The following is a 26,255-nucleotide window of genomic DNA, read 5'->3' as shown; positions in this document are numbered from 1 at the left end:
AAAAAAAAAAAATTATATATATATACATATACATACACACACACACACACACGTATTATTTAAGGATTCTTCCTCCAGAATCAAAAGTGCAACCCGTCCAGGAACGCCTTTGACAACGTGCTAATATTTATGGGCTTATACTTCCTTTGACTTATGATCGCGCGTGAAGAATTCAGGACCAGCGGTGAAGCTGATGTCCAGGTACGGGTCACTCTGGTGCAGGACGACGGCCCGTTCCTTCTGCAGGAAAAGGAGGCAAAGGAACGTTCTGGCCGACTGCAAGCGGTTGTGTCCTGAGCAGAGCTCACGCAGGGAGAACGAGGTGTTGCCGGAACACTGCCACACATGCACACACAAAAACACCTCAGCTCTGTAATGTACTACAATGGTGTCAAACTCACAGTCCAATGGCCAGATCCGGCACGCGAAAGCTTAGCAAGTGTGTCCGCTTCATTCTTGTGAAATGGTACTCAGTTTTTCCATTTTGGGTGCAAACCAGTTTCAAGGTTGTCAACTTGTTCTTCCCGCTTTTCTCAGATCCGATGGTGCCTTGAGATACAAGATTAATTTGCGCTGTGAGCGTGCTCGTAAGTAAAGAAAAATATTCCTCCATTGAAAATTTAGAGAAATGCAATTAAGATGTTCCTGCGCTGCAAAAAAAAAAAAAGGCTCATGCAATAGGTCATGTCTCCAAAAATTGAAAGTCAAAACTTGAATCTCAAGACGCCAATGAATTATTCAATTCATCCATCCATTTTCTTTGCCGCTTATCCTCACGAGGGTCACGGGGAGTTCTGAAGCCTATCCCAGCAGTTAAGGGGCAGGAGGCAGGGTACACCCTGAACTGGTCACCAGCCGATCGCAGGGCACATTGAAACAAACAGCCGCACTCAAAAATCACACCTAGGGGCAATTTAGAGTGTCCAATTATTGTTGCATGTTTTTGGAATGTGGGAGGAAACCGGAGTGCCCACCCGGAGGAAACCCACGCAGGCACGGGGAGAACATGCAAACTCTACACAGGTGGGACCGGGATCGAACCCAGGTCCTCAGTACAGTGAGGCCAACGCTTTATCAGCTGCGCCACCAAATTATTATCATTTATAATTGTTTTATCTTATAAACTGAACAGTACCATCTTCCATGACTTATTTTAACCTCACTTTGTCATGACTACATAATACGGGTTTGTCCCATGTTTATCATCCAGAATCCCCAGCGACAAATGAACGTAAGCGAAGTGACGCCGCTGTCACCTGGTTGTTGTTGGCCCAGGATGGCGATGGACGATTCAGTGTCAAGGCTACCGTGACCCAGTGTGGATTGCCGACGCGTGTCAGTTTTCCTTTCATGAATGATGACATTGAAAGTGCACTGGCGTCTATAAAATGTGCAATTTTGCAAGCCAATCCCGCTTTTCAAGTAGATGGAATTTTGTCAGCTTTCTATTCTTCAGTGCTTTCTTTTATCTGAGCTGACGCCTATTGCTATGAGTCTCCACGGTAACACTGTGTGGGGAAAATGACCAAAATACAGTAATCCCTCTCTACTTTGCGGACCACCTATTGTGGATTCAGTACATCACGGATTTCCAGGTCCTCCCCACAAAAACAAACCAAGCTGTATTACTACGTACTAATGCGCCATCCCCGGTGCGAAGACATGGACCAACGAAGCTAAAAAATAATAATTCCAGCGTACATTAGTACAGTACTGTAGCGGGAAGCCGCATTGATAGGGTATAATGAGACATCCCAGCAAGATGACAAAACAAAAAATAAAAAAATAGAAAAAACAGCATTTCCCCCTACTTCATGCTTTTTCACTTTTCGCAGGTGGGTCTGGTCCTAAATAACTGCGAAAAGCGAGGCATTACTGTATTGCAATATAGCAAAAAAAAAAAAAAAAAAAAAAAAAAACTGACTTGGATACTGTATGTACGATTTAAAGTGACCAGTAAAAGTGAAGCACAATATAGTGAGGGCTAACTGTAAAAACAATGAAACGTGTATATGTATGATCACATGACTATACATGAATTCAAGCAGTTATGAAATTGCCCATAGGAGAAATCATAACCAGCATGATGAGTATGATATACTGCACTTCCTCATATCGTGGCCAGTGGTGTTGATGTATTTGACTGAAGCAGCCATACAAGGTAGTAAGGATAGTTATGGATTAGATGGATGGATCTATTTAAGGTCTGGATTTTATCTATTACACACATTGATTATTTGAAGTATTAAGTTCATTAAAGCGGAGACCATGATTTCAGGAAATACAGTCTAAAGGAAAATACAGTACAGCGTTAATAAAAATGACCATTTTTAGGTCCTTACCTGTAGGAATTTCAGGAGCCTGTGTGCCTGTTTGTTGACGATTTTCTGCCCCTGAAGGTTTTGGCTCTCCAGCAAAGACTGCAAATAAAGTGATCACGTTAGCGAGTGCCAGCTCAACCACCAGGGAGGGTTGGTGCAAGTTTTCAGCCACCATCTGCTGCAGCAAATCCTTACAGTGAGCCGCCCATCATTAATACTTCTGCACAAGCAGGCAAAGGAAAAGGAAAGGGTAAGGCCCAATCATATCGTGAAAAGCCCTTCATAGCTCATGACTCCGTTTCCTGTGTTTGGATCCTCTATGTAAGGAATGTCAAACTCATTTTATCTCACGGGCCACATTGTAGTTCTGCTTTCCCTCGGAGGGCAGTTATGACTGTGAAAGAAAAATATTGAAACGTCTCATCATATTCACATCACCAATTTGGAATCAGAAATCAAGGGTAATATTTTTTTCAACTATTCGTGTTTGGTAACACCAAAATGCTTGTAATAGCTCAACTTTACCATTTATGATACACGACAACTTGAAATTTTGGTCCCGATTTTTACAAGAATCATAGAAATTGACACTAAAGATTTGGCTTCGCAGGCCACATAGTAATATGTGGCTGGCCGGATCTGGCCCCCGGGCCTTGAGTTTGACACCTGTGCTCTACGTAATTTTGGGCTCTTTCTAAAACACCCTAGCATGCTGTCAAACCCTTGACTAATGGTAAGACTAATAATGGGAAAATAGTGATTGTCGTCAAGTAAGTACAGTACACGACCTTGCCAATTTTTTTCCCCTCACCTGCACTGACTCACATATAATTTAAGTGATATCCCATTCTAAGGTCATAGTGTTTTAATATGATGCTGATCTACGCTTTGCAGCTATAACGGGTTTAATTCACGTGGGAAAGCGTTCAACAAGGTTTAGGACTGGGAATTCAGCCCATTCTTATATTACACATATATATTTCTGAGATCACGCACTGATTTTGGACAAGAAGGGCTGGCCTCGCCACTAGGGGAAAATCAACCCGAAAGGTGTTCTATTGGGTTGAGGGGAGGACTCACTCCAAGCTAGTCAAGTTCATCAATCCAAAATTCACTCAGCCGTAGCTTTACGTGGTGCTGCACAGACATGTTGGAACGCAAAGGGTTTATCTTCAAACTGTTGACTACCCAAATTTCTTGGTATGCTGAAGCATTCAGAATTCCTTTCAGTGGCAATCAGGGGCTAATGTCTTGGACATTTCCAACTTTGTGGCACGTGTTTGGACATGGCCCTGTCCTATTGCAAGACGAGCGTAACAAGGGTGGGACAAAATTCCTCCAGAGTGATGTGAAAGAAATGCTTGATTTCAGTTGTGGCACAACCCGTTGTTAGCTTCAGGGGGTAATTACTTTTTCCACAGAGGGTCAGAAAGGTGTGTATTTTTTGGTGCCTTAACAAATTGAATTGTCATTTGAAAACTGTATTTTGTATTTCCTTTGGTTGTCGCTAAGTGATATTAAATTTGGTTTGATGTGTGCGATAGATCAGGAAGGGGGCAAAAACTTTTTTCACGACATTGTGTTATGTATTGCACTCCCTACACAAGTGCAGGCATGTAAGGAAAGATTTAGACTGAAAGAAGTCCGCAAAGAGTGCTGTACCACTTGAGCACGGTGGGTGAGATCCAGGACACCTCGACAGTAGCCAAAAAGCAGACTAGCAACTCTCCAACGACTAGTAGCCATTTGTACATTTTGATCCATAGTGGCAGCTGAACCCAGTACTGGTACTCTAAAGCCCAAGTTCTTTAAGACTGAGCTACTGCTACCCTTTGAACTAATGCAGTATGCCAACCAAGTTGAAATTAAATGGAATGAACGAACTGAACCCACCTGGCTTTGCTGCTTCTTGTGAGACTGATGGACAAACATGGAGTCCTCTGACGGAAGCTCTGGATAACTCCGGTCCAGTACGTGTTCATCCTGACAGACGCGCAGTTGATATAAAATGGGAAAGAATGTGTGACATATCACCAGGAACGGTTAATGTTAGGGTTAAACCCAACCGCTGGACTAAATATGCAAACACCCGTTCTGAGTTAGCCTTACCGGTGTGCCCCTTTTTATTAGTTTCTCAAGACAAAACGTTACAAGATTACAAAACGGAGGAGCAGATGGCAATACCAACGCAAACATGAATACTAAAGTAAACGTTTCTTCAAAAGGTGCAACATTGTCCTAATAAACCTGCTAGAGATCAGCAGGTTTCTGATTTACAGCATGTTTAAGGTGTTGAGGAGTATCTGCTGTGAAATCAGCAAGGGGGCGCATCACCACCGAGATGTCGCAAAGAGAACAATAGCGAAGGAGAATAACAGAAACAAATCCATGATAAAACAATGAATCTAACAGTTGAGCTTACGGGTGTGATCTCCGTGTCACTTTGGTGGCCACTGGAAGAAAGAACGTCCATGAGCTCGTGCTCTGTGTGGGGATCCTTCAGGCTATCTGTGTTGAGTGGACTCGAGTTCCTGAAAACTGACAGGATATGGAGCTTGTGGGAAACAACTGGGGGGCAGGGGAGGCTTACTATCCCATGGCCAAATACGCAGCATCCTACCTTCACAGTCCTCTTCTTGTTGCGTGGTCAACGTGTCGTCATATGCCACTTGGAACACATGCTCTGGAAAAGCCTGTCAAAGGAAATTGCCATTCAACAATAGCAAACATGTTAATCAGGTATTTTTATGGCAATTTTGGTGTACCTCCACAATCCCTCCCGCGAAATCAGAGCACAGCCCCGTCAGCAGTTTGGCCGCGATTCCGTTTTCTTCCCAGTACATGAGCTGCCAGGGGGGAGCCATCGTTAGGGGGACGAGCAGATCAGAGTCGTCGTCGAGCATCTTCTGCATGAATTTGTCACTCAGAGTTGTCATTTGGTCCACGATCAACTTTCGCTTTGTCCTTCCCCTCGCTGAGGAAATGTGAATGAGTCATGTCAGGTAATCTTAGTCATAATCTGTTGGTTCTAGTCAAATATTTTTTTTTTTTTTGATAAACCAACACTAGACGATTTCAACCATGCCTGGACCGACTTGAATCTAAAGTACAGTACTTGGTCCAAAGTGTCTTATGCATTGTTTCCCAATCTTTTTGAGCACCAGCAGATTTTACCTTAGAAAAATAATGAATACACAGGTTAATTGTCCCTTTTGGTATCCTGTGAAAGAGCATTTAATATTTCTGTCCGTCACTATTCGGGATTGACAGACATGGACTGTACAAACCGTGTGCAGTGCCTCGGTATGTAAACTTGGAGTACAACTGTACAAATATGCAGGGATATGTACCAGACATGCTTGAATGAAAGTGGAGGCCACACCTTTTTAATAACCTCTCGGTGGCAGTGGCATACTAGAATGAATGTGTACTTTTTTTCAAAACCACTAGAAGACAGCATAAATTCATAAAATGTGTTTTTTGGGGGCGTTTCCCCCTAAACACATCTGTAACGCGCACTAATGACTGGCAATTTTTTTTTTTTTTGGGGGGGGGGGGGGTAACCAAAACATTATACATGAGAAATTGCAGTACTTCCTTTTTGATTGGTTGCCTCCCTGTAGAAGACCCACTTGTGAGAGTAGGGAAGTAAATAAACTTGAGAAACTCAAATGATCTGTTTTCAGGCCTCTTTGTAGAAAAAAAAATTGTGGAACTCTGAAAGTGTGGATGATTTTAATTCATATTTCATGTTTACTGAGGCGCCAAAGAGAGAATTATGTCTCAAATAGTAGGAAAACAAAATTGCTAAAATGCAAAACCTTTAAGTTTGAGACACTTCCCCTGATGTATGTGGAAGGGAAGTGGTGAACAGTGACCTGGCACAATTAGTACCATATTCGAAAATATGACTAAAAATAATCACATTATAAGCAGACCTGCGCAATGGAGACCTATCATGCGGTAATGTGATTGTTCTTCTTGACTGTTAACCATGATAAGTGCCACGATAAGTGCAAACCTGAAATGAAAGACTATAATGAATAATTCTGTCATCTGTGCAATTTACACTCATCTGCACAACAGAAATAAACAGGATTGCAACCAACCCACAAAAATCTGAAAAGTGTTTTTATGATGGAGTGTGATGCCAAAGCTTTTTTTTTTTTAAGATTTAAGAGGCGAGTCGGTGAAGTCCAACATGGTCTAGGAGAGGGAGGGGCAATCTCGGCCACGACTGACATGGTTGAAATGGTCGACGGTTCTTAAAGCAATTGTCCTCGAGCTGGAGCTTAAAGCCAATGTCACCACACAAAAAATGTTTTTGTAAATCCAAGGCCATTCATTTTGCATTGGCAAACTAGTTTCACCATACAATTATTGCATGTTTGAGCTCAGATAATTCCTTGCATACAGCAAGTCTTTGAATAATGGACTGTACACTAAGAGACACACAAACGAAATTGTTTGGTTGTGCCTACAAGTGTAAGGCACAGGCGGAAGGAAAAAGGTTGGCTGCTCAGGATTGAACTGATCCAGGGACTCTTCCTCTGTAGGATCTCTTCCATTTACATCTAAAGAACAAAGAAGGACTATCTCAACCTGGAGGTCATACACGTTTTGATATATGCAATGAAGGCTGAATTAAAAAAAAAAAAAAAAAAGTCCAGGTACTCTGTTTTTACCATGTTGGTTGTTGATTGAAGAGTCTTCTGGGATCTCGCTTGGAATTTCCATTGGGCTAAAGTTAGTGAAGTCGGGATGAGTGCTACTGTTCATCAGAAAGTCTGTGGCATCAAAAAAAGAAGACCAGAAAATATGAATCTAAGCTCATACATGGTTTAACGCAGAACAGAGCCATAGAATACTTTTGTTCAGATCATTTTACGAGACCCACCAAGACAACCATCCAACCCGGCGCCCTCGTCGCCAAATGAATCCTGCGGTTGACCCAGAAGCTCCAAACCGATGTCCACCTGGCCAACTTGGTGGCACTGTGACATTTCTAAACTCCAATCACAGAGAGTCAGGTCAAAAACGTGACAAGTCACAATCCAAGTCAACTGCCATCACATACATCTGGGAAAAAAAAAAAAAAAAAAAAAGATAAATTAAGGATTAAAACAGTTATTCTCAACTACTGTGCCACATAAATGTACCTTGAGAGATCATCTGGCGTAATGTTTGAGATTACCCAATTTTACTTATTTCTATTAAAAGTATCCATCCATTTTCTTTGCTGCTTATCCTCACAAGGGTCACGGGAGAGCCAGAGCCTATCCCAGCTAGCTTCGGGCGAAAAGCGGACTACACCCTGAACTGGTCGGCAGTCAGTCGCAGGGCAGATAAACACCATCACTGAGGGTGAATTGATCCCACACTGCCCACACCAAAGTCAGACGTGTGTAGCACTACAGCTATCCATCAATTTTCTTAATCGCTTATCCTCACAGGGGTCGTTGGGAGCGCTGGAGCCTATCCCAGCTGTCAGCAGGCAGGGTACACCCTTAACTGGTTGCCAGCCAATCGCAGGGCATATGGAGACAAAACAGCCGCACTCACAATCACAAACCTAGGGGCAATTTAGAGTGTCCAATTAATGTTGCATGTTTTTGGGATGTGGGAAAAAAACCGGAGTGCCCGGAGAAAACCCACACAGGCACAGGGGGGAAACATGCAAACTCCACACAGGCGGGTATGGGATCAAACCTCAGAACTGTGAGGCCAACGCTTTCCAGCTGAGTCACTGTGCCGCCCTATTAAAAATAAATATATATATTCCATTAGCATTAAAATGTATTCAGGATCTAAACTATTTTGTGACTTATAGACCAGTAGCAGAATTTGTCAATGTCAAATATTTGCCTTGGCTCAATAAAAGGTCAGGGAAACACTAACCCACCGTATTGCACGTGTAATGCTGTCTGTTTCTGCAAAGGGTCACCTGAAAACTCATTCATGGTGATTTCATGTGGAAAACTTTGGTGTTGCGAGTAGTTTTCTACAGGCATGTTGATGTCACTAGTGGAAATAAAAACAGAATAATATGGTAAAAATATTAAAAGTGTACGTGAACTTTTTTTTTTTTTTTTTTTTTTTAGATGTACAGTATAACTAAAGAACTTAACATTGAGCCATCCTTTAAACTTTCATGAATTAGGTGTAGGATGACTTCAGCTGCGTTCGAGTGTTTAGGTACAAGTATTTTCCTTTTACAAGTTTAGCTACAGCAGTGATTCCGAACCAGTGTGTTGTGGCACTTTAGTGTGACAAGAGCTCTTCAGGTATGCTGCGGGAAATGATGAAATTTTACTTCATTGCTCCCAGTATTTATTTACAACAATCTACCATCTATCTATGTATGGCAGAAGCATATGAAGAGACAGAACAAATAAATGCTCTTCTATTAGACGGCAGAAAGTGTATAATTGACTTGTGTTCATATACTTTTTGTGACATTTTTCAAATGGAAGATATGTGCCTTGGCTCAATAAAAGGTTGACAATCTCCGAACTAAAGTATATGAATCACCCGAACTGTGAATTTGAGCTTGTCATGCATATATTTGCATAATATGAAGTGCAGAAATAACAGCAAGTCGTCGTCTAAATGTACCTTGAGTGAGGAAAGAGAGTAAAATCTTCACCCAAAGGGATTTCTTTTGTGGACTCAAGCCCTTCATCAAATAAATCAATGTTCACATTTGGAGCATCTAGAATGAAAAAAAAAAAATTATAATAATTCAAGCAGATGCAAAAATCTTAAAAACATCTTAATTGAGAAGGGAGTACTAAACAGACATCGTAGAATATCAACCCTGTTCCATAACATTATTGAATAATCATCTCCGTGTTCCCCACATTACGCAGATCAATCTTAATCTATTTGATACTCCGCCTCCCCATCCTCATCAAATTCCAATTCCTAAAAGCTGGAAATTTCAGTCAAACAAAGATGTCACTCAAAAGATGATAAACTATTCACACGCGCTACCTGGCCGAAATGATAGTTTGAGCGTCTCCAAGGCGTGACTGCAGTCTGTAAGGAGATAGTTTGCTTTTCTGGAAAAGATCTGCGCAACGCCAAGGAGCAGAGAGCCAGAGACTCGCAGACCAATCATCTGTAAATACAGGACGAAAAATTTCACACATTACTTGTGATACATTTTCTTTGGACTGTAGGAAGTCACTGCTTTAGAATTGTTCACCTGTGGAGAAGCTATGATATCTTCTATCGCTTTATCCAAATTGCAGTCGATGACATGGGCCTTGGTGACCTTTTTCTTCCAGTGCACTGATAACCAGATTTTGTTGAGAGTTTCCCTCTTGTTCCAGAGGGGCGTCCAAGAGTTGAGCATGCTCCTGAAGTGGAAAATTAATTTCTTGTCGCCACAGTTGCAAAGTTAACACATAGTTCATTTGGCAAATGTTGCAGAAATGTTGATGCTAATAGCAAGCTGCGTTGGTGAGTTTAACAGAGAAAAGCCCAGCGTTGACCACCAATTTTTGACACACTTACAGTTTAAGTAGACATAGAAACAAAAATTAAATTCCACCAGGTACCAAAACTAGGACAAACAAAGAAATAGTAGCTTTGCAAGTCCCACTTTTTGACATCCAGCATTAGCTGACTGTCAATAATGTTGAGCTCAACTAAGGCAGCCCAGGTGTTTTTATGCCAGCCAATTCAGGGAAAGTTCCCGAGGAGATAATATTCTGAATTTATAGCTAGTTCACGCAGACATAGAAACAGAAATTACACCAGGTACGGCTAGCAAAAAAAAAAAACTATTTAGTTTTTGCCCACCGTCCACGCTTGTACACCTACATTTTGTAGTATAAATCCAGCTTTCTGATATCCCAACAAGTGACAGCCGCGGAGCCAAGCAACCTGTGAAGGGGGGAAAAAAAAAATATGTTCGGAACAATGTTTTCACCTGTAACGAAAACATTTACTGAATTAATTACTTACTTGTCCGCCTTGTATTAAACTACGGAGTTCAGGCGGCGAATGTGACAACAAACTTTGACTGGTAGTTCGCTACATTGCCAAGGAGTTTGACAAAAGAAAGTCCAGTGTTAACCACACATTTCAGATACCGTTCCGAAGGCTAAAATTTTACGTTTGTATCAATTTCACAGTTCAGCAGACATCAAAATCAGCTATTAATTCCGCCAGCTGTCACACATTTCGAGTTAATTACTTGAAATTCGCGCTTCACCACATTCGGTAAGTGACGTCAGGTAACATAGCAACGAATGAATGACTTCCGGTTTCCGGCTGACAAAATGGCGGCCAGCTTTGCAATTTTGTTTTTTTTTTGCTCGATAACGTAATGACGACGAATAATCAGTCGTGTTTTCTCGATGCATATATTAGACTCCAGTGTTAAAAGCTATGGTTTGTGTTGTCAAAGACAAACCGAGACCCGTTGCTGTGTTTCTTCTAGATAAACCAGTAAGTTAAATTTGTGCAAATGCACACATTATCATTTTTTTTTTTTTTTGTAATACTTAAATTTGTTATCTTGGCTCTCCTTTTCTTTTTGGTAGTTTCCCTTGTATAAACCAGCACACGTTAATACAACCTCGCACATGATTTTGCCGTTGATGTACAGCAGAGGGTGCCATGTCATAAGCAAAGCGTAGCGGCCAGGTTAGTTAAATATATTTGTTAACAATGGAAGAAATTAGCCCTTTAGTGCAGGAATTATGGGGGTGAATATCCTCTAAAGCAGTGATTCCCAAACAGTGTGCCGGGGTACATGAGTGTGCCGTGGGAAGTTATCCAATTCTATGTAATTCCTAAAAAAAAAAAAAAAAAACATTTATTCCAAGAAATAATGTATCTTTATTCATCTATTTATGTCAGTGAGGCACAATGACAGGCAGGACAAAAAAAAAAAAAAATCCTCTTCTATTAGATGGCAGGAAGTACATACAGTAATTAATCGATCCATTTTTGGTGACGTTTACTTTTGTTGGTGTGGCGTGGGATTTTTCAATTGTCAAATATGTGCCTTGGGTCTATAAAGGTTGGAAATCACTGCTCTAAAACGAGGGTCACCGACGCACCCACTCCCCTCCCTTTATACACAACACCAACATTTCACTCCTACTAGCAAAGATGCATTTCGCTTCAGACCCCCTTCCTCCCCTCCGCTACATTTACACACACTCTCCATAAGTAATAAACACACCTTTGCTCAATCAAGCCCAGAGCAATATTTTCTTCCGTATATTTTTCTATGCATACACAGAGCTACATACAGCACAGTATCATCACAAGTATTTTCTAGTATCTTCAAGTGCAGTGTCAAGGATATTTTCTAAATGCTTTACAATTGGAACGGGACGATATTGAGTGTCAGCTGCAAGGAAATCAATGTGAATTGATGATGACTGCATGTGAAATTTGCTGGTGCCGTGTGGCATTGGCGTCTCAAGCACAAAAAAATTGGCCATTTGATAAGTTATATCCCGAAAATGTCGTAAGTCAAGGCAACCATATCTCAAGGAACGACAGTGCTGTACTTTTGTTCAATATACACTGAGAAGTTCTTTTATCGAGGGAGAAAAAAATGTGGCAAAAAGTTGTCTTGTACACATCGATTCAACAAGAAACAGGAAGTAGACAAAAAAATGTTGTGGCGGGCCAGCTCAAACCCGTTCACTCCCATTCCTCCATCTTAACACGGATAGTTGAAGTCGTCAACAGCAGTGAAAGTTCAATTTGAGTCACATGATGTAGAGAACGAGAATACGACGGAAGCTGCCAGTCTTGCAGTTATGGTAGTCTTCCGATGTCCAGACTATAAAACCGTCTCCGCTTTGTTGTCCAATCCTCGTGAAGTTATTCTGGGTTTCTGAGCGTCTGCCTTGCCTCACGTGCCTCGTGAGTGGACGAGGCAGCGCCACTAGAGGAAGTTCGTCAGAGGTCTGGCTGCGAGTTGGCTGAGCGTCACCTCCATGTGAACAGATCCGGTCGGTACGCGAGCCGTCCTGTGGGGCGTCGTCACCCGAAACTTGGGTCCATATACATATCGGTGGCTGACAAAAGCATAATGCTTCAAAATAACTGTTAATTATAAAATAAATATATGGTCACTACTTCACTGATTTCATCTCTTGCAGACTGTATCTTGCAGATCACCCCCGTTTATTTACTGTAATACGCCTTTTGAAAACGTGTTAAAATAAACTAGGAATTTTTTTTTTTTTTGCATTGATTTTTTTTGTAGGGGGTGAGGGATGGGCTAAGGTCTATTGACATACCTGTGTGAAAAAGATGACGATATCGCCATGGGGAATAAAAAGAGGGTCATCCCGAGGTCGCTGGCCGAGAGATTGACAATGAAGAACTCGGCTGGCTTCAGCGTTGAGCGCTTGTGATACGCAACAAGTAGCAGAATGCAATTGCCCAGAAGGGACAGCACGCCTGGGGAGGGGGGGGGAGGAGGGGGAGGAGATATTGCTCACCCGCATGGATTTGTCGCCTGTTATCATCGTGGCAGAGATTCACGCTTGGGGTGTACTCACAAAATAAGATGTAGAGCGAGCCCATGACGACGTCGTACTCCTGGGAAATGGTGGACGCGAACGCAGCATTTCCCACGTAGAACATGTCGGCACACCGATGAGGATATTTGGAATGATTGGATGAAGACTGGACACTCAACTCCTCGAAGCTTATTCATACGTACATACATACATACATACACTGACTTTTCTCTTTGGTGTTGTCGGAAGCAGTTAGCCTACAAAGCAGAACAAAGACTTGAACTTGAAGGGCAAAATCCGGGTGAAATTGTAGGATTGCAATGAATGAACGGACTTGTTGAATTTTGTGAGAAATGTCTTTAAATGGACATTAACTGGACACTCTAAATTGCCCCTAGGTGTGATTGTCAGTGTGACTGTTTATCTCGATGTGCCCTGCGTTGGCTGGCGACCAGTTCAGGGTGTACCAAGCCTCCTGCCCGTTGACAGCTGTGATAGGCTCCAGCACTCTCCGCGAACCTTGTGAGGATAAGCGGTTAAGAAATTGGATGGATTTAAATGGACATTAATCGGACACTCCAAATTTCCCCTAGGTGTGATTTTGTTTGTCTCGATGTGCCCTGCGATTGGTTGGCAACCAGTTCACGGTGTACCCCGCCTCCTGCCGTTGACAGCTGGGGTAGGGTTCAGCACTCCCGCGACACTTGTGAGGATAAGCAGTTAACAAAATGGATGGATGGGTGTTTAAATGGATGAATTCTCTTATCTTCTCTTGCCATTTACTTTTTCGTCATCAGACTATTTTACCGATGCAAAATATTTCACAGCATTTGTGTTGGGATTTTATTTTCAAATGAGACATTTTTCCGGCAGCTGGTAAAGCCTTGGCCTCACGGTTCTGAGGTCCCGGGCTCAATCCCGGACCCGCCTGCGTGGAGTTTGCATGTTCTCCCCTTGCCTGCGTTGGTTTCCTCCTACATCCCCAAAACATGCAACAATAATGGGACACTTTAAATTCCCCCTGGGTGTGATTGTGAGTGCGCCTGTTTGTTTCCCTGTGCCTTGCGATTGGCTGGCGACCAGTTCAGGGTGTACCCAGCCTCCTGCCCGTTGACAGCTGGGATAGGCTCCAGTGCTCCCCGCGACCCTCGTGAGGATAACCAGCAAAGACAATGGATGGATGGACATTTTTCCCAAACTTTGGTCAACTTGGTGGTGTTGTATTTAAATGTATGTCCTCACTTCTGTTGCGTGTACGACACATATTGTGCAGCGCTGCGCGTATGCAATGACCTTGAGACTTTTTGGATTGGAGTCCCCCCCCCCCCCCCCTTCCTGCGTGTAACTGCTACTAGCGCCACTGAAATTCACTGACAGTTACACCGCGGCATGACAAAGCGGCTGCGGGCCTTTCTCAAAAAACAGCGCTTGGAAACATCTCGTGTAATGAGCTCTGGAGACGGTTTGGATGATGATTGAAATTCTGCCTCACGTCCATCCATCTATTTTCTTAGCCGCTTATCCTCACAAGGGTCACGGGGAGTACTCGAGCCTGTTCCAGCTGTCAACGGGCAGGAGGCGGGGTACACCCTGAACTGGTTGCCAGCCAATCGCAGGGCACATGGAGACAAACAGCCGCACTCACAATCTCACCTAGGGGCAATTTCGAGTGTCCATTTAATGTTGCATGTTTTGGGGATGTGGGAGGAAACCGGTGTGGCTGGAGAAAACCCACGCAGGCACGGGCAGAACATGCAAAGTCCACACAAGGAGGGCTGGGATCGAACCCAGGTCCTCACAACTGTGAGGCCAACGCTTTCCAGCTGGTCCACCGTGCCGCTAATTACATTCATATCGTTTGTTATTTTTCTTTGAAAAGTTCCCATAACACAAAACAAGTGTCTCTTTAAAAAGATTAAATGTTCGTTATCAATTTGTTGTCATATATTTACCTACATATTATCTATTTATAGGTCGCCAACGTCTGGGATTTAGATGAAAGTATTGTACATACATATTTTTAAGTCTGTAGTGTGCAGGCAGCAGCGAATAATGAAAACATTTCATCAGTATATTATCACAGTTCCTTCCACTCCATCGCACAGACATTACATAACCCCAGCAATGACAAAAAAAAAAAAAAAAATCCAAAAAGAAAACACAAATGTTTGAGACAAAGCTGTTTTCTTGTCAGATGTTTTTGTTTCAATGTGTTATTAGATGATGTCATAAGGATGAGACATGTTTTTTTTTTTTTTGTGTGTGTGTGTGTCCAAAAGATGCAAGTCACATCTGACATCTCGCAGCGCTGTGAGCCCCCGACAACAATAGGCGGCACATAAATGGAGACAAGCATGAATGTGCAACGTGCCGCAAGCATTGTGACACCCTGTCAGCGAACTGTCTTCAAGGTGGCGAAAATATAGCAGGGATCGTAACTTTCACTCGAATGTAAAGAAGCAACAAGTGTGCGGCGTCGCTTGTACGGAGAGCCGGGATTAGTGATGTCATAACTCCTGTGTTGCTTAAAAGAATAAGTCAAAGGGCAGCACATCCGCCTCGCAGTTCTGAGGACCGAGGTTCGAATCGGGGCTCACCTGTGTGGAGTTTTAATGTTCTTCCCGTGCTAGAGTGGGTTTTCTCCTGGTGCTCCGGTTTCTTCCCACATCCCCGAAACATGCATAATAGGTCGTTTGAAGACTCTGATTTGAGCGGGAATCGATCACACGCTGGCAGCACCAAAGGCAGGCGTGTGTACCACTACACCAGGGGTGCTCAACGCGGCGATTGCTATCGACCAGCAGTCTTGGTCGATTGCAGGACGGCGCAAAAAAATTTAAATTCAATGCAAATTGAAAGTATAACATCCAGCTATTCAGTTTGTAGCATTTTGCAATGTGATTCAATGAGTGAGGGACGACTGGTTGATACATCACGCAATTTGCATACGTACTGTAAAAAAATGAATAGACGGAGCCACTGATTTCTTTTAGGCCGCACACGGAACTTTCTCTAACAACGACCGCTCCTCCGCCACACTTTCGTTTTCCTAGTTTACCTTACAAACGCCCCCCCACCCCGGCTCCCATTCTTAAAGACGTACGCTCATAATTACAAATATTACAGTACCTACGCAGCCCATCAATGTCTTTTTATAATGACCGCGTCCACCACCGCTGCTTTAGTTAGCAACACAGTCTGGGCAATGTAGAGCAAAGACGAGCTAGACATGCCGCTTATGTTGTCTTTCGATATTAATGGAGGAAGTTAAAAAAAGAAATGCTGTTGTTTTAAGATGCAATGACGGTCGGAGTAAGTGAATAATTGAAGAAAAAGTGGTTCGACTGGACGAGATTTTCACTTTTTCCAAGAGGGAAATTTCTGTTCAGAAGCCAAAGTAGAAGGTGCAGGATGAGATGGTGTGTCATTTTAAAATTCCACCTTTGCGCAGCACAGACAATAAACTGCACAAAGTGCCAATTCTGTATTGCAAATATAGGAGGCAACATAATATTAACCTTAAAATGGTTTCGGAGGATCATCATCAATTTCTCCACCCCCGTCGTCGGTAGCTCGCGAGAGGCTGGCTGCTTGAAAAGTAGATCTTGGAGTTAAAAAAAAGTCTGGGCACCCCTGGTGTACCACTACACCATCATTTTGAACTTTGTTTGACGTTCAGTTGCCATGAAAACAAGGAACAGAACTTTCTGCCTGTCCTAATACACTCTTTGACATGTTGGCACGAATCCCAAGTGAAGATACACACGTTTATGTTGTACTGGAGTGAAATACGATTGACCGTTTAGTACCATGTAATCCAAATACTGAATGTGATTTATTTATTCACGTGTTAACATCTGATCCGTAGGATGTGGGATGGACCAAGTGATCGGCATCTGAGGTGCTTACCGTGCAGGAAGGAGTTGGGTGTCCTCTGGCAAACTCATGGAGCCTCGGTCCAGAGTCGGAAACTGGACAGAACCTCCGGCCGCTGAAAAGGAGGTGGAGAGGAAATCCTGCTGCCGCGAAGAACAATAGAAGATAGATCTGGAAAGAGAGAAAAGAGTCCAGTTAAGGTAAGTTTCTCCGCCTATTCTTCAGTACACTCGCACACATCCCGCGAGGTGGACACGCTCATGCGCGACTTCATCTTCATCGCGGAGATGCTCTAAGCTCAGCCTGCCGCGGAGAGAGAGCGAAAAAACGGGAAAGGGACGGCGAGCGATGCGTCATGCTACTTCATCGTACGCGGCCGCTGGCAGCTCGCTTGCACACAAAATGACAGTCGCGGAAAGCTGCTTAAAGGAACGTGGGCGCTGTGGATGAGCTGCGCTGAGGCTGCCGGGATGTCAGCCCGCTGGAAAGAGAAGGCCTCTCACGTTAATAGCCTCGGAGCGCGGTCCTGGTCCTTCTCAGGCCTCTTACTCTTGACGCGTCGAGATGATCTTAACGCCACATGATAATAAAGTTTTCAACATTTGGAGACTTTTTGATTAAGCCATTGTGGGAGGTCAAAACTTGTAGGCGTCCTATTTTTGCCACACTTGTCAAGTCATGGCTTCAAAGAAATGTTCTTATCATTGCCCGTTCGGTGTAAACTGAAATACACCGCTGCCTTGACTTGGTCCTTGACCACCCTCGTAACCCACAAAACTCGTCTTCTTCCCCTTTGAACTGAACACAAATGCCATCAATCCGTTCCAGCCCCCCCAAAAAATAACACACAACATGGTTTTTAATTCAAAGCTTACGGCCGTGTTACCCGGAGAACATCAGATCTCGGAAGCTGAACGGGTTTGGCCCTGGTTTGTACTTGGATGGGAGACCGGCTGGGAATACCGGGTGCTGTAAGCTTCTCTCGCCGGTGTTGCGTCAGGAAGGGCATCCGGCGCAAAAACTGTGCCAAACAAATATGCGCTCACCGCTGTGGCGACCCCTAACAGGAAAAGCCGAAAGAAAAGAAGATGGTTTTTATTCAAAGTCCACACAGGGAAGGTCGGATTTGAGCAATTGTCCTCAGAACTGCGAGGCAGATCCATCCATCCACCACACCAATCTTCCTGTCCGTCACTCGTGAGCAAGATACTTGAAGTCCTCCACTTGGGACAGGATCTCATCCCCGACCAGGAGATGGTACGCCACCCTTTTCCGAGTGCGGACCATGGTCTCAGGTTTAGGGATACTGATTCCCATCCCAACCGCTTCACAATCGGCTGCGAACCGCTCCAGTGAGAGTTAGAGATCACGTCCCGATGGAGCCAAAAGAACCGCATCATCTGCAACAAGCAGGGATGCAGTACTGAGGCCACCGAACCGCACCCCCTCTACGTCTGCGCCTAGTAATGCTGTCCATAAGTTATGAACAGAATTGATGACAAAGGGCACTTTCTTTGGAGACATATAATCTAGTTTCAAGGAAACTGTTTTCGGTGAACAAATGCAACGAAAAGTGAACTCCATCCTCAAAAAGGCCCAGCAGAGGACGTACTTCAAGCGGCTTCTGGCTAAGATGAGTTTTTTCTCTCCGTGATGTGTGGATTACAAAATCAATATTGAGCTATTAAAAATCGCAACGCATGTGGAAAATGTAAAATATTTACTGTATGAACTGAAAAATCTTGATGATTTAGCATTCATGCGAATCACTGAATTAATATTTACTTAATGAACCACTTCTTTCTGAGAACTGCTTTGCATTTGTTTCGCATGGAGTAAACCTGTCACGACCCATCGAGACGGAGGAGGACCCAAATGCAGGACTCTGGAGACGCAGAGGCATTTTGGGGAAAGTGTTTATTCGTTGCAATGTCAGGGATCAGGCAGGCAGTCAAGTAGGGCAGCGGTAACTCGGACGTCGGGCGTAGAGAGCAGGTCCGCGGGCAGGCAGGGGTCGCTACACGGGAGATCGGTCAAAGATGGCAGGAGTGTCAAAGGCGTCAGGCTTGCGGTCGGTCGGAGAACCAGGCGGAGGTCGGTACACACGGGTTTACGATCAGAATACGGGAGTGCAGGAACAGGGCATGAGTTGCACTGATCTGACGAAGGACCAGTTGTCCCCAGAGTCCTACATATACTCGAGTTAATCAGACCGTATGTGACGCAGGTGCGCGCCTCCTAATCAGCTGGCCACACCCAGCCAGGACTGGACGGCAGGGACATGACAAAACCAACATCTTGGACCTGTGAAAAGATAATCCCAGCCCAGGATTGACAACATTCCCCAATTCCTGTACGGTTCTTGGTTCCGTCTCGGAAAGAGGCCCCCCACAGGTTTTACATCAGATTACAATGACAATTATCATTTGCGGAATCACCGCTTTTCTGTTGCTGCACTTTAGGATCAGGACTTGTTTAGCCAATCAAAGGTGAGGTGATATGAGGTGAGGTCAGGCTTGTTTCATGGTCTCCTCGTCTGCGAGCCAACATGCAAACTGTCCATCACCATAATGAGAACAAAAACAAGCCTCGAGGACACTATGAAATGATTCACCTTTAAACCCCACCTCAGTCCTCTGCGCTGATGCCAGCTCTGCATGCAGTGGTCACAGACAGTCCGCGAGCTGTGCAGAGAGCGTAACTCAAAACTGTGTCCATCGGGGCGTACTTGAAAAAGACTCTTGAGCACGAATCCCCTCATTTGTTTGAGTCCACAACAGCCCTCCCTCTATGTTCACTCATCAAATTGGGAAGGCAAAAAACAAGGTTTTTGTCCCTACTTTCATGCTGTCAAACCTTTTATAGGAATTGCAATAATGAATCCATCCATCCATCCATTTTGTTAGCCGCTTATCCTCACAAGGGTCGCCAGAAGTGCTGGAGGCTATCCCAGCTGTCAATGGGCAAGGAGGTGGGTTACACCCTGAACTGGTCTCAACATTAGTTTTTGTTTCTCTCTTTCTGACAGTCCACTTTGTAACAGTTCATAAGTTTCTATTTCCCGGATGTCACAGACTAAAAAAGGAGAGCAATGATTTCGTCCTCCCAGTGGCTGTCACTCCAGCGGTTGTTTATCTGACAAGAATTCCTCGCAAGGTCTGTCATGACCCATCGGTACGGAGGAGGACCCAAATGCAGGACTCCGGAGATGCAGAGGCTGTTTGGGAAAAGTTTTTATCCGTTCCGAGGTCGGGAATCAGGCGGGGGACCCGCACGGCCAGAGCTGGACCGGCAGGACCATGACGAGGTCACCCTCAGTGCTACCTTTGGGATGCCGGATAACGGACTTGGATCCAGGGTGAGAGTAGTGGACCCCTTGTTTGTATCCTAGAAAATTACCCCACCTTGTCGTTTTATTCTGGGTTTTTGGAAGGAAGGTGTTTATTGCGCTCTCAACAGTAACAGCCAAGCAATTCTATTGCAGTATTTGCTTTTCTGGCGCCCACATGTGGAATGGAATGTGAAATATTGCTTTGCTCCAGCAGAAGTCACAATTTCATTGTGAATTTTGGCTGTTAAATTATTCTGGAATTGTTTTTTTTTTTTTTTTTTCATAGACAAACTTTTAAAAAATAGATTAAATCAGGCAGATGGCACCGTAGCCAACTGGTTAGCTCATCTCTACCTCACACTTCTGAGTTCCGGGGTTCCAATCCTGACTTCACATGTGTGGAGTTAGCGTGTATTCCCCGTGCCTGACTTCGTTTTGTCCAGGCACTCCAATTTCCTCCCACATCCCCAAAACCACGTGTGGTCCGTTGATCGAAGACTTCAAATTGCCGGTAGGTGTGAACGTGAGTGCGAATGCTTATTTGTACGTGACTGCGATTACCTGGTGACCATTTCGGGGTGTACCCCCGCCTCCTGCCCAAAGATAGCCCGTGATAGGGTTCGGCGTGCCCGCGACCCTTGTGAGGATAAGCGGTACAGAAAATGGATGGATAACTAATAAAAATAAAACATGTACTGTACAGAAAGTTTATTTGTGTTAAGCAACTTTGGTCAAAGTACAAATACACAAAAGAGTCATGGATTACAAAACGAGGGAAGTGATACAACATCCAAAAATATAAAAGCATCGAGTAATTTAGTCTCCACATAAAGTATAAAAACAAGAACATCATGTCAACATTTTTAAATAACATAAACAGACAACGGATTTTGTGTGGAAATGATGTACATACACATCTTGCTCAGTGTTCAATACCATGGTTCATAACAACTAGCAAATTTGTGCATCGAATAAATGTTTGTAATCACATTGAGTGCAGTTGTATGAAATTAATTTCCAGCGAATTTAGACTCAGTATCAGTGCAGGTTTGGAACCGTACAAAACGAATGAAAAATGAGAACGGAGCTGTTAGTGGCCTTTCACAACGGTCGCATGATTTTTATCCTTTATTCTCTCGCCGTCTTTCCGAACTACTTTGAAGTGAATGCGTCCCCGCGTTGTGACCGCGGCTCTAAACTCTGCGCTGAAGCCGCCTTCGACGTGCAGTTTTTGATTTCGTCTTTCAGCTCAGACAACTGCTGGGAATGGTTCGTGAGAGTCCCGTTGAACTGCAGCACAAACCCATTTGATTGTCTGTCCAGCTCCTCCCTGATTCTCTCCAGATCTTCTGCTAAATAATTGAGACCTTTGCACTGGTCCTCAACATTAGCGACGCGTCCGCCGACCTCTGTCACCTCTTTTTGTACCCCCATGGCTGTGCTCCGGCAGCCCCGGACCTCGTCCGCGAGACGTCTTTTCATCTGCTGCAACTCCCCTTTGAGCCGGGTCAGTTTGCGTTCACCTGCCCCGAGCATTGTAGCCTGATGTCCCACCAGCTGTACCACACCCTTCATTTGTTGCGCCAGTCGCGACTCGCTCTCGTGCCAGGAGCTGTTGACGCTTCCCACCTGGTGAACTACAGTCCCCAGAGAGTCCTGAAGTCCTTGAAGAGTGCGGTTGACCGAGCGAACGTTGAACTTGAGGATCGTTAGCTCGCCCTGTTCTTTTTCCTCCTGCTCTTTGTCACTCAGATAACTCACGATGTTCTGTAGTGTAATGTTGAGGCTGTTCAGTCGGTCAGCCTGTCGTTCCAAAAACCCCTCAAGATTCTGATCCTCTCCCAAGGCACCACTTGAAGAACCGGAGTCCCCTTGAATGGCTGTGGGATTTTTAGCCGAGGAACAGGAGGAAGAGCAAAGAGTCTCGAGGTTTCTTAGATGTTTTTGCACTCTGTCCACGTCCATCTCGAGTCTCACTCGGAGCGACTCCAGCTCTGTCTCCAGGGTCGGAACAGCATGTCCCTCCAGGAGTGCAGGGGCAGTGGCGTTACCCAGTTCCTCTAGGGCTGTCAATAGGCGTCCCTCTAGTTCCCTCAACTTGACCTCCATTCTGGCCTCCAAACTGTTCTCCGTCTCGGCTTTGTTGTCTGTGACGCTGCTCCTCTTTGCTAGTTGGCCAGTCAGGTTGAGTTTGGTCTCGACATACTTAAGGCGACCCTCCAGCATTCCCTCTATGTGGTCTTTATGAGCTCCCAACTCCACTCGCAGGTATTTCTGAGATTGATTGAGGCCCGTCACCGACGTTTCCACAAACTGCACCCTGTCACTCAATCCACTCACCACAGCACAGCAGCTTTCTACAGTGTTCAAGTGATGAACCTGATCCTGAAGGCTCCTCAATGCTGACCGTAAGTCACTAGTACTTGCTTCCAAAGCATCTTCCATCTGCTCCTGCCTTTCCCCTTGTTCCCTCTGACACTGACGACGTAAGTCTTCTGCTTCCTCCTCACATCGACCCTCTGCAATCTCCACACGCTTCTCAAACCCATCCAGAATGTCTGTCCTGGCTGCACTCAGTTTGGCGTCCAAGAGTTTTTGGGCTTTCCCCTCAAGATGCGCTGAGCCTGGTACCGTGGCTTCTCCGCGTGATATCTTCTCCATTGCCCTGTCATGTGTCATTACTGTGGCTTTGAGTTCCTGAAACTCTGCCGTTTTGGCTTGCAGCTCGGTCTTGAGCTCTTCCACCCTTCTGTTCAGTTCTGTGAGCCCTGAAAAGACATGTTTACCGTCTAGACCGCCAGCTTCTGGATCACCCCCAGGAATCTCCGCAAAGCCTACCGCGGAGGGGCCGGAGGCTCCAGCAGGAGCAGAAAGAGGACTGGGGGCAGCAGCGAGCAGAGCTGACAGCATCTTGTTGGCGTCTTCTCTTAGAGAGGCTCGAAGGTTGTCCTCCAGACCATTCACAGTCCCCCGTAGGGTCTCCAAACCCTGGTTCAGACGTCGCACGTCCTCCTCCATTCGATATATTCGCTCCTCTGTCTCACTCTCTAGAGCCACGCCTAAAAAAATTCAGAGCAAGCCTGAGTATTAGAACAGTGTCAGTTACAGTTGTTCCAATATAATGCGCATACAAGCAGACTGTATTTCTGTTTTTAGGCTCACCTTCAGTTGGATCGCCGTTGGTCGGAGAAAGCGTGCCTTCTGGACCGTGCTCCCTTGCTCCCTGGTCGCGCTCATGTTCTTGTGCATGCTCTGTGTGATGTTGTTCATTGTGGTCCGGCATGGGTTCGGGTGGAGCTGGATATGATTCAAAAGAGGCGTCTGGGTAGCTGGAAGATCTCGGCGGTCCAAAGTGATGCATCGGGTAAGAGTTAAAACCTCTGGTGGGAGGTCCTTCGGGTTGATTCCACGGGTTGACGTTGGCATGAGGGTTGACTGGTGGACCCTTGAACATGGGACCGTTAAACATGGTGCTTTTGTATTGTGGTCCCTGGAACTGTGGTCCTCTCAATGGCAGACCGTTAAATGGCGGCATGCTTTTCGCGGAATGTTGGTAATCCGGGGGTCCCTCCATGCAGCCGTAGCCAGAGTACCCGGGGCAACAGCGCCACTCTAACTCTGTGACCGTTTTATGTGCCACCTTATACATCGGTTTGTAGATCAGGCGATACCTGAGGAGAGAAACAATTTGGAATGACTTATTTGGGGCTTTTCCGAACCAACCTAAAATGATGAAAATAACTGTTTTAAGTCTCTTGGACACTTGAACTCTCCGCCTAAGAGTTGTGCGAGGTGTCAGGATGGCCGAGCGGTCTAAGGCGCTACGTTTAGGTCGTAGTCTACTCTGTAGGCGTGGGTTCGAATCCCACTTCTGACAGCTTTCCTTTTAAGTGGGGCCCCCATAGCTCAGTGGTTAGACCGTCGGGTTTGTAAACCAGGAGTCGTGAGTTCCGTCAGGAAGGAGATCTGAGGTAAAAACTACCTCCAAAAAATAGGAGGGTTCATCTGAGATGACACGCTGTGGCGACCCCTAACGGGACAAGCCGAAAGAAAGTTGCGTGAACCCTTTTTGTTGAAAATGGATCGCTCCAATGCTTTTTCTTTGATCTGGACGGCTGGGACTGTTGATGTGTCGGTCAGGTGTCCTGGCACTTTAACCGATGACGGTACATTAAAGTCGCGGTTGAACCTGAGTCGTCGGTGTTGTTGTCGATGTTCGGGCGGAAGCAATGTAACGACCACAAAAGCAAGATGGCTTTGTTTTTTGTTTTGCTGAAAAAGTAACGATTTTCGGGGATGCAGGATCCAGAACGACCGCCATGATGTGTCCACTCAACAGTCAAAAAAGAAAGTACAAAGAGAACAAAGAGCAGCATCGAGGATGCGATAGAGGAAAAATGACCAAAAATAAGTCTAATGGGACAAAAAATTGAAAATGAAAATGTTGCATGGTGGTGTATGTAATAAGCAAACATCCATAATCTGGTCTTAGTTTACAGCACAGGTGTCAAAGTCAAGGCCCGGGGGCCAGATCCGGCCCGCGGAGCCAAATCTCGAGTGTACGTTTTCATGAGTCTTTCAAAATCTGTATCGAAATTTCAAATTGTCGTCATCATAAATGATGAAGTGGAGATATAAGCATTTTTTGTGTTACCAGTTGAAAAACACATTGCCCTTGATTTCTGATTCCAAAACTAGTTGATAAAGGCCATTCATCCATTTTCTTTGCTGCTTATCCTCACGAGGGTCGCGGGGAGTGCTGGAGCCTATCCTAGCTTTGGCAGGAGGCGGGGTACACCCTGAACCGGTCGCCAGCCAATCGCAGGGCACATGGAGACAGACAAAAATCCCACCTATGGGCAATTTCGAGTGTCCAATTAATGTTGCGCGTTTTTGGGATGTGGGAGGAAACCGGAGTGGCCACGCAGGCAGGGGGAGAACATGCAAACTCGATCCCGGGTCCTCAGGACTGTGAGACCAACACTTTACCGGCTGAGCCACCGTGCCCCCGAGTTGATGTCCATTGTATGCATAAATGTAGGAGGCATCGTGAAATAACTGGACTCACATAAGAGTTGGACATTGTTTATGCCAGGAACACTTGTTGTAGTCGGCTTTGACGTACGGGGCCGCCCCATCTTGCAAAGTGAAGGACACGGTCTTTTCGATCACATAAGCGCAGCGGTTCCTTTTACAAGCGGGAAAGAAAGGATGACAACGCGTTAGCGAATGACGACGTGAAGAGTTGTAGACTTGACAGACGACAGAACCGAAGCTTACTTGTGCCCGCTGGTCGGTCTTCCCCGGTCGCGGTGCTCAATCGCTCCAGATCGGAAGTCGCTATAACGGAGCGGTCTGTACGACTTTGCTTCTCCGTGTGACAAATATAGCACCGTTGCCACTAAAAGGCACGTCGCCATTGTTGAATCCATCGCACGACGTCCTCCTGTCCCAAGTCCCCACGGGTGGAAAATATCCTAAAACTTCAAATATCCAAAATGCACACTAGAACTTTGGAGATGTGAACCTGAACACGTCGACCCAGTCCACAAGAGTGTCTGCGATGGAGCCCGTCGGTGCGCTGGCTGTGAGTCGGGGGCCCACTAATAGCGCCCCAAAGGCCCGATTTACATAACTCCTCCCACACGCCGTCCCCACTGCAGGAGCCGAATGAGGCTTTGCCTAATATTTGACGCTCGCTTTATATTTTCGGGTTTGCGTAGGAAAAGCTGTGACGTTCACGACGCTCTCTTCTGTTCATTCCGAGCCGGGCGGGAAAAGGATGCGTCACATGCAGAGCGGAGTCTTGCTTGTAATGTTTTTGGAGGAAGCAGATGACGATCCAAGCGGGGAGGAAAATGCTTCTCAAGGGCCAACTTGTCCTGCGCCGCCGCCGCCCAAAATGAACATCCCAGTTGTGACAAATCCATGTTTTTTTTTTTGGTTTTTGTTTTTAACACACATGCAATAAATATCAGAAGGTAAATCATTCTCACAACTAAATCGGGCGCCACGGTGGTTCAGCTGGTAAAGTGTTGGCCTCACAGTTCTGAGGACTGACAGCTGGGATAGGCTCCAGCGCTACCTGCGACCCTCGTGAGGATAAGTAGCAAAGAAAATGGATGGATGGATGGATAAAAAACATGGCATTTGTAGATCATTATCCTTTGGAAAAAAAAAAAAATCTGTATTCCATACACCAAAAAAGAGTGAGAGGACCTGAACGCT

The 26,255-nt window shown here is 45.1% G+C and overlaps 4 protein-coding genes and 1 non-coding gene across 13 annotated transcripts in view; 2 read left to right on the top strand and 3 right to left on the bottom strand.

Moving 5' to 3' along the window:
- Positions 1-10: 10 nt before the first annotated feature.
- LOC133514439 (double-strand-break repair protein rad21-like protein 1) lies at positions 11-10,570 on the bottom strand. 6 transcript variants are annotated; one of them, XM_061846161.1, is made up of 15 exons: positions 10,293-10,569; positions 10,149-10,211; positions 9,529-9,614; positions 9,315-9,441; positions 8,937-9,033; positions 8,224-8,342; positions 7,219-7,326; positions 7,007-7,108; positions 6,803-6,895; positions 5,087-5,295; positions 4,942-5,014; positions 4,744-4,859; positions 4,215-4,304; positions 2,343-2,420; positions 11-336 (listed from the first exon to the last, which is right to left on the bottom strand). In XM_061846161.1, the coding sequence occupies exons 4-15, from the start codon at positions 9,439-9,441 to the stop codon at positions 136-138; spliced, it is 1,413 nt and encodes a 470-aa protein (XP_061702145.1). In that variant the 5' UTR covers positions 9,529-9,614; positions 10,149-10,211; positions 10,293-10,569; the 3' UTR covers positions 11-135. The 6 variants fall into 6 exon arrangements, with proteins under 6 accessions (XP_061702145.1, XP_061702164.1, XP_061702118.1 ...); XM_061846134.1 differs by having other exon boundaries at positions 12-336; positions 9,529-9,682; positions 10,293-10,568; XM_061846142.1 differs by having other exon boundaries at positions 15-336; positions 8,266-8,342; positions 9,529-9,682; positions 10,293-10,566.
- Positions 10,571-10,588: 18 nt separating this feature from the next.
- The window catches only part of LOC133495604 (sterile alpha motif domain-containing protein 10-like), a 33,493-nt gene continuing 17,826 nt past the window's right edge, over positions 10,589-26,255 (top strand). Inside the window, exons 1-2 of the mRNA XM_061810467.1 lie at positions 10,589-10,778; positions 16,689-16,896. The gene's annotated coding sequence lies outside the window, so the exon portion shown is untranslated. The remainder of the gene's footprint in view (positions 10,779-16,688; positions 16,897-26,255) is intronic.
- Positions 11,262-13,006, bottom strand: LOC133495376 (opsin-5-like). 2 transcript variants are annotated; one of them, XM_061809948.1, is made up of 3 exons: positions 12,860-13,006; positions 12,596-12,758; positions 11,262-12,398 (listed from the first exon to the last, which is right to left on the bottom strand). In XM_061809948.1, exons 1-3 carry the CDS (start codon positions 12,942-12,944, stop codon positions 12,059-12,061), a joined length of 588 nt encoding a protein of 195 aa, XP_061665932.1. In that variant the 5' UTR covers positions 12,945-13,006; the 3' UTR covers positions 11,262-12,058. The 2 variants fall into 2 exon arrangements, with proteins under 2 accessions (XP_061665932.1, XP_061665943.1); XM_061809959.1 differs by having other exon boundaries at positions 11,262-12,322.
- On the bottom strand, positions 20,688-25,746 carry emilin3a (elastin microfibril interfacer 3a). 3 transcript variants are annotated; one of them, XM_061809927.1, is made up of 5 exons: positions 25,308-25,746; positions 25,096-25,215; positions 23,406-23,698; positions 23,190-23,324; positions 20,688-23,086 (listed from the first exon to the last, which is right to left on the bottom strand). In XM_061809927.1, exons 1-5 carry the CDS (start codon positions 25,457-25,459, stop codon positions 21,180-21,182), a joined length of 2,607 nt encoding a protein of 868 aa, XP_061665911.1. In that variant the 5' UTR covers positions 25,460-25,746; the 3' UTR covers positions 20,688-21,179. The 3 variants fall into 3 exon arrangements, with proteins under 3 accessions (XP_061665911.1, XP_061665903.1, XP_061665921.1); XM_061809919.1 differs by having other exon boundaries at positions 23,190-23,698; XM_061809937.1 differs by lacking the exon at positions 25,096-25,215 and having other exon boundaries at positions 23,190-23,698.
- trnal-uag (transfer RNA leucine (anticodon UAG)) lies at positions 23,822-23,904 on the top strand. Its single transcript has one exon. It is a non-coding gene; the product is annotated as a tRNA-Leu (tRNA).

Source organism: Syngnathoides biaculeatus, chromosome 2, assembly GCF_019802595.1.
Source record: "Syngnathoides biaculeatus isolate LvHL_M chromosome 2, ASM1980259v1, whole genome shotgun sequence".
Classification (NCBI taxonomy): domain Eukaryota; kingdom Metazoa; phylum Chordata; class Actinopteri; order Syngnathiformes; family Syngnathidae; genus Syngnathoides; species Syngnathoides biaculeatus.
This window is presented reverse-complemented; position numbering and strand designations above follow the sequence as displayed.

What these genes read in the sequence shown, in the direction of transcription:
- LOC133514439 (XM_061846134.1), bottom strand. An exon ending in ACTCTCTTTCCTCACTCAAG is followed by an intron (nt 8,343 to 8,936) that starts GTACATTTAGAC and finishes TATTTCCACTAG; the next exon opens with TGACATCAACATGCCTGTAG. An exon ending in GTGACACGGAGATCACACCC is followed by an intron (nt 4,305 to 4,743) that starts GTAAGCTCAACT and finishes CGCGTCTGTCAG; the next exon opens with GATGAACACGTACTGGACCG.
- LOC133495376 (XM_061809948.1), bottom strand. Translation starts at nt 12,944, where the DNA reads ATGTTCTACGTGGGAAATGCTGCGTTCGCGTCCACCATTTCCCAGGAG. An exon ending in CTCGCTCTACATCTTATTTT is followed by an intron (nt 12,759 to 12,859) that starts GTGAGTACACCC and finishes CCCCCTCCCCAG; the next exon opens with GCGTGCTGTCCCTTCTGGGC. An exon ending in TCGTCATCTTTTTCACACAG is followed by an intron (nt 12,399 to 12,595) that starts GTATGTCAATAG and finishes TATAATTAACAG; the next exon opens with TTATTTTGAAGCATTATGCT.
- emilin3a (XM_061809919.1), bottom strand. Translation starts at nt 25,459, where the DNA reads ATGGATTCAACAATGGCGACGTGCCTTTTAGTGGCAACGGTGCTATAT. An exon ending in AAACAATGTCCAACTCTTAT is followed by an intron (nt 23,699 to 25,095) that starts GTGAGTCCAGTT and finishes TTCTCTCCTCAG; the next exon opens with GTATCGCCTGATCTACAAAC. An exon ending in CAACGGCGATCCAACTGAAG is followed by an intron (nt 23,087 to 23,189) that starts GTGAGCCTAAAA and finishes GAATTTTTTTAG; the next exon opens with GCGTGGCTCTAGAGAGTGAG.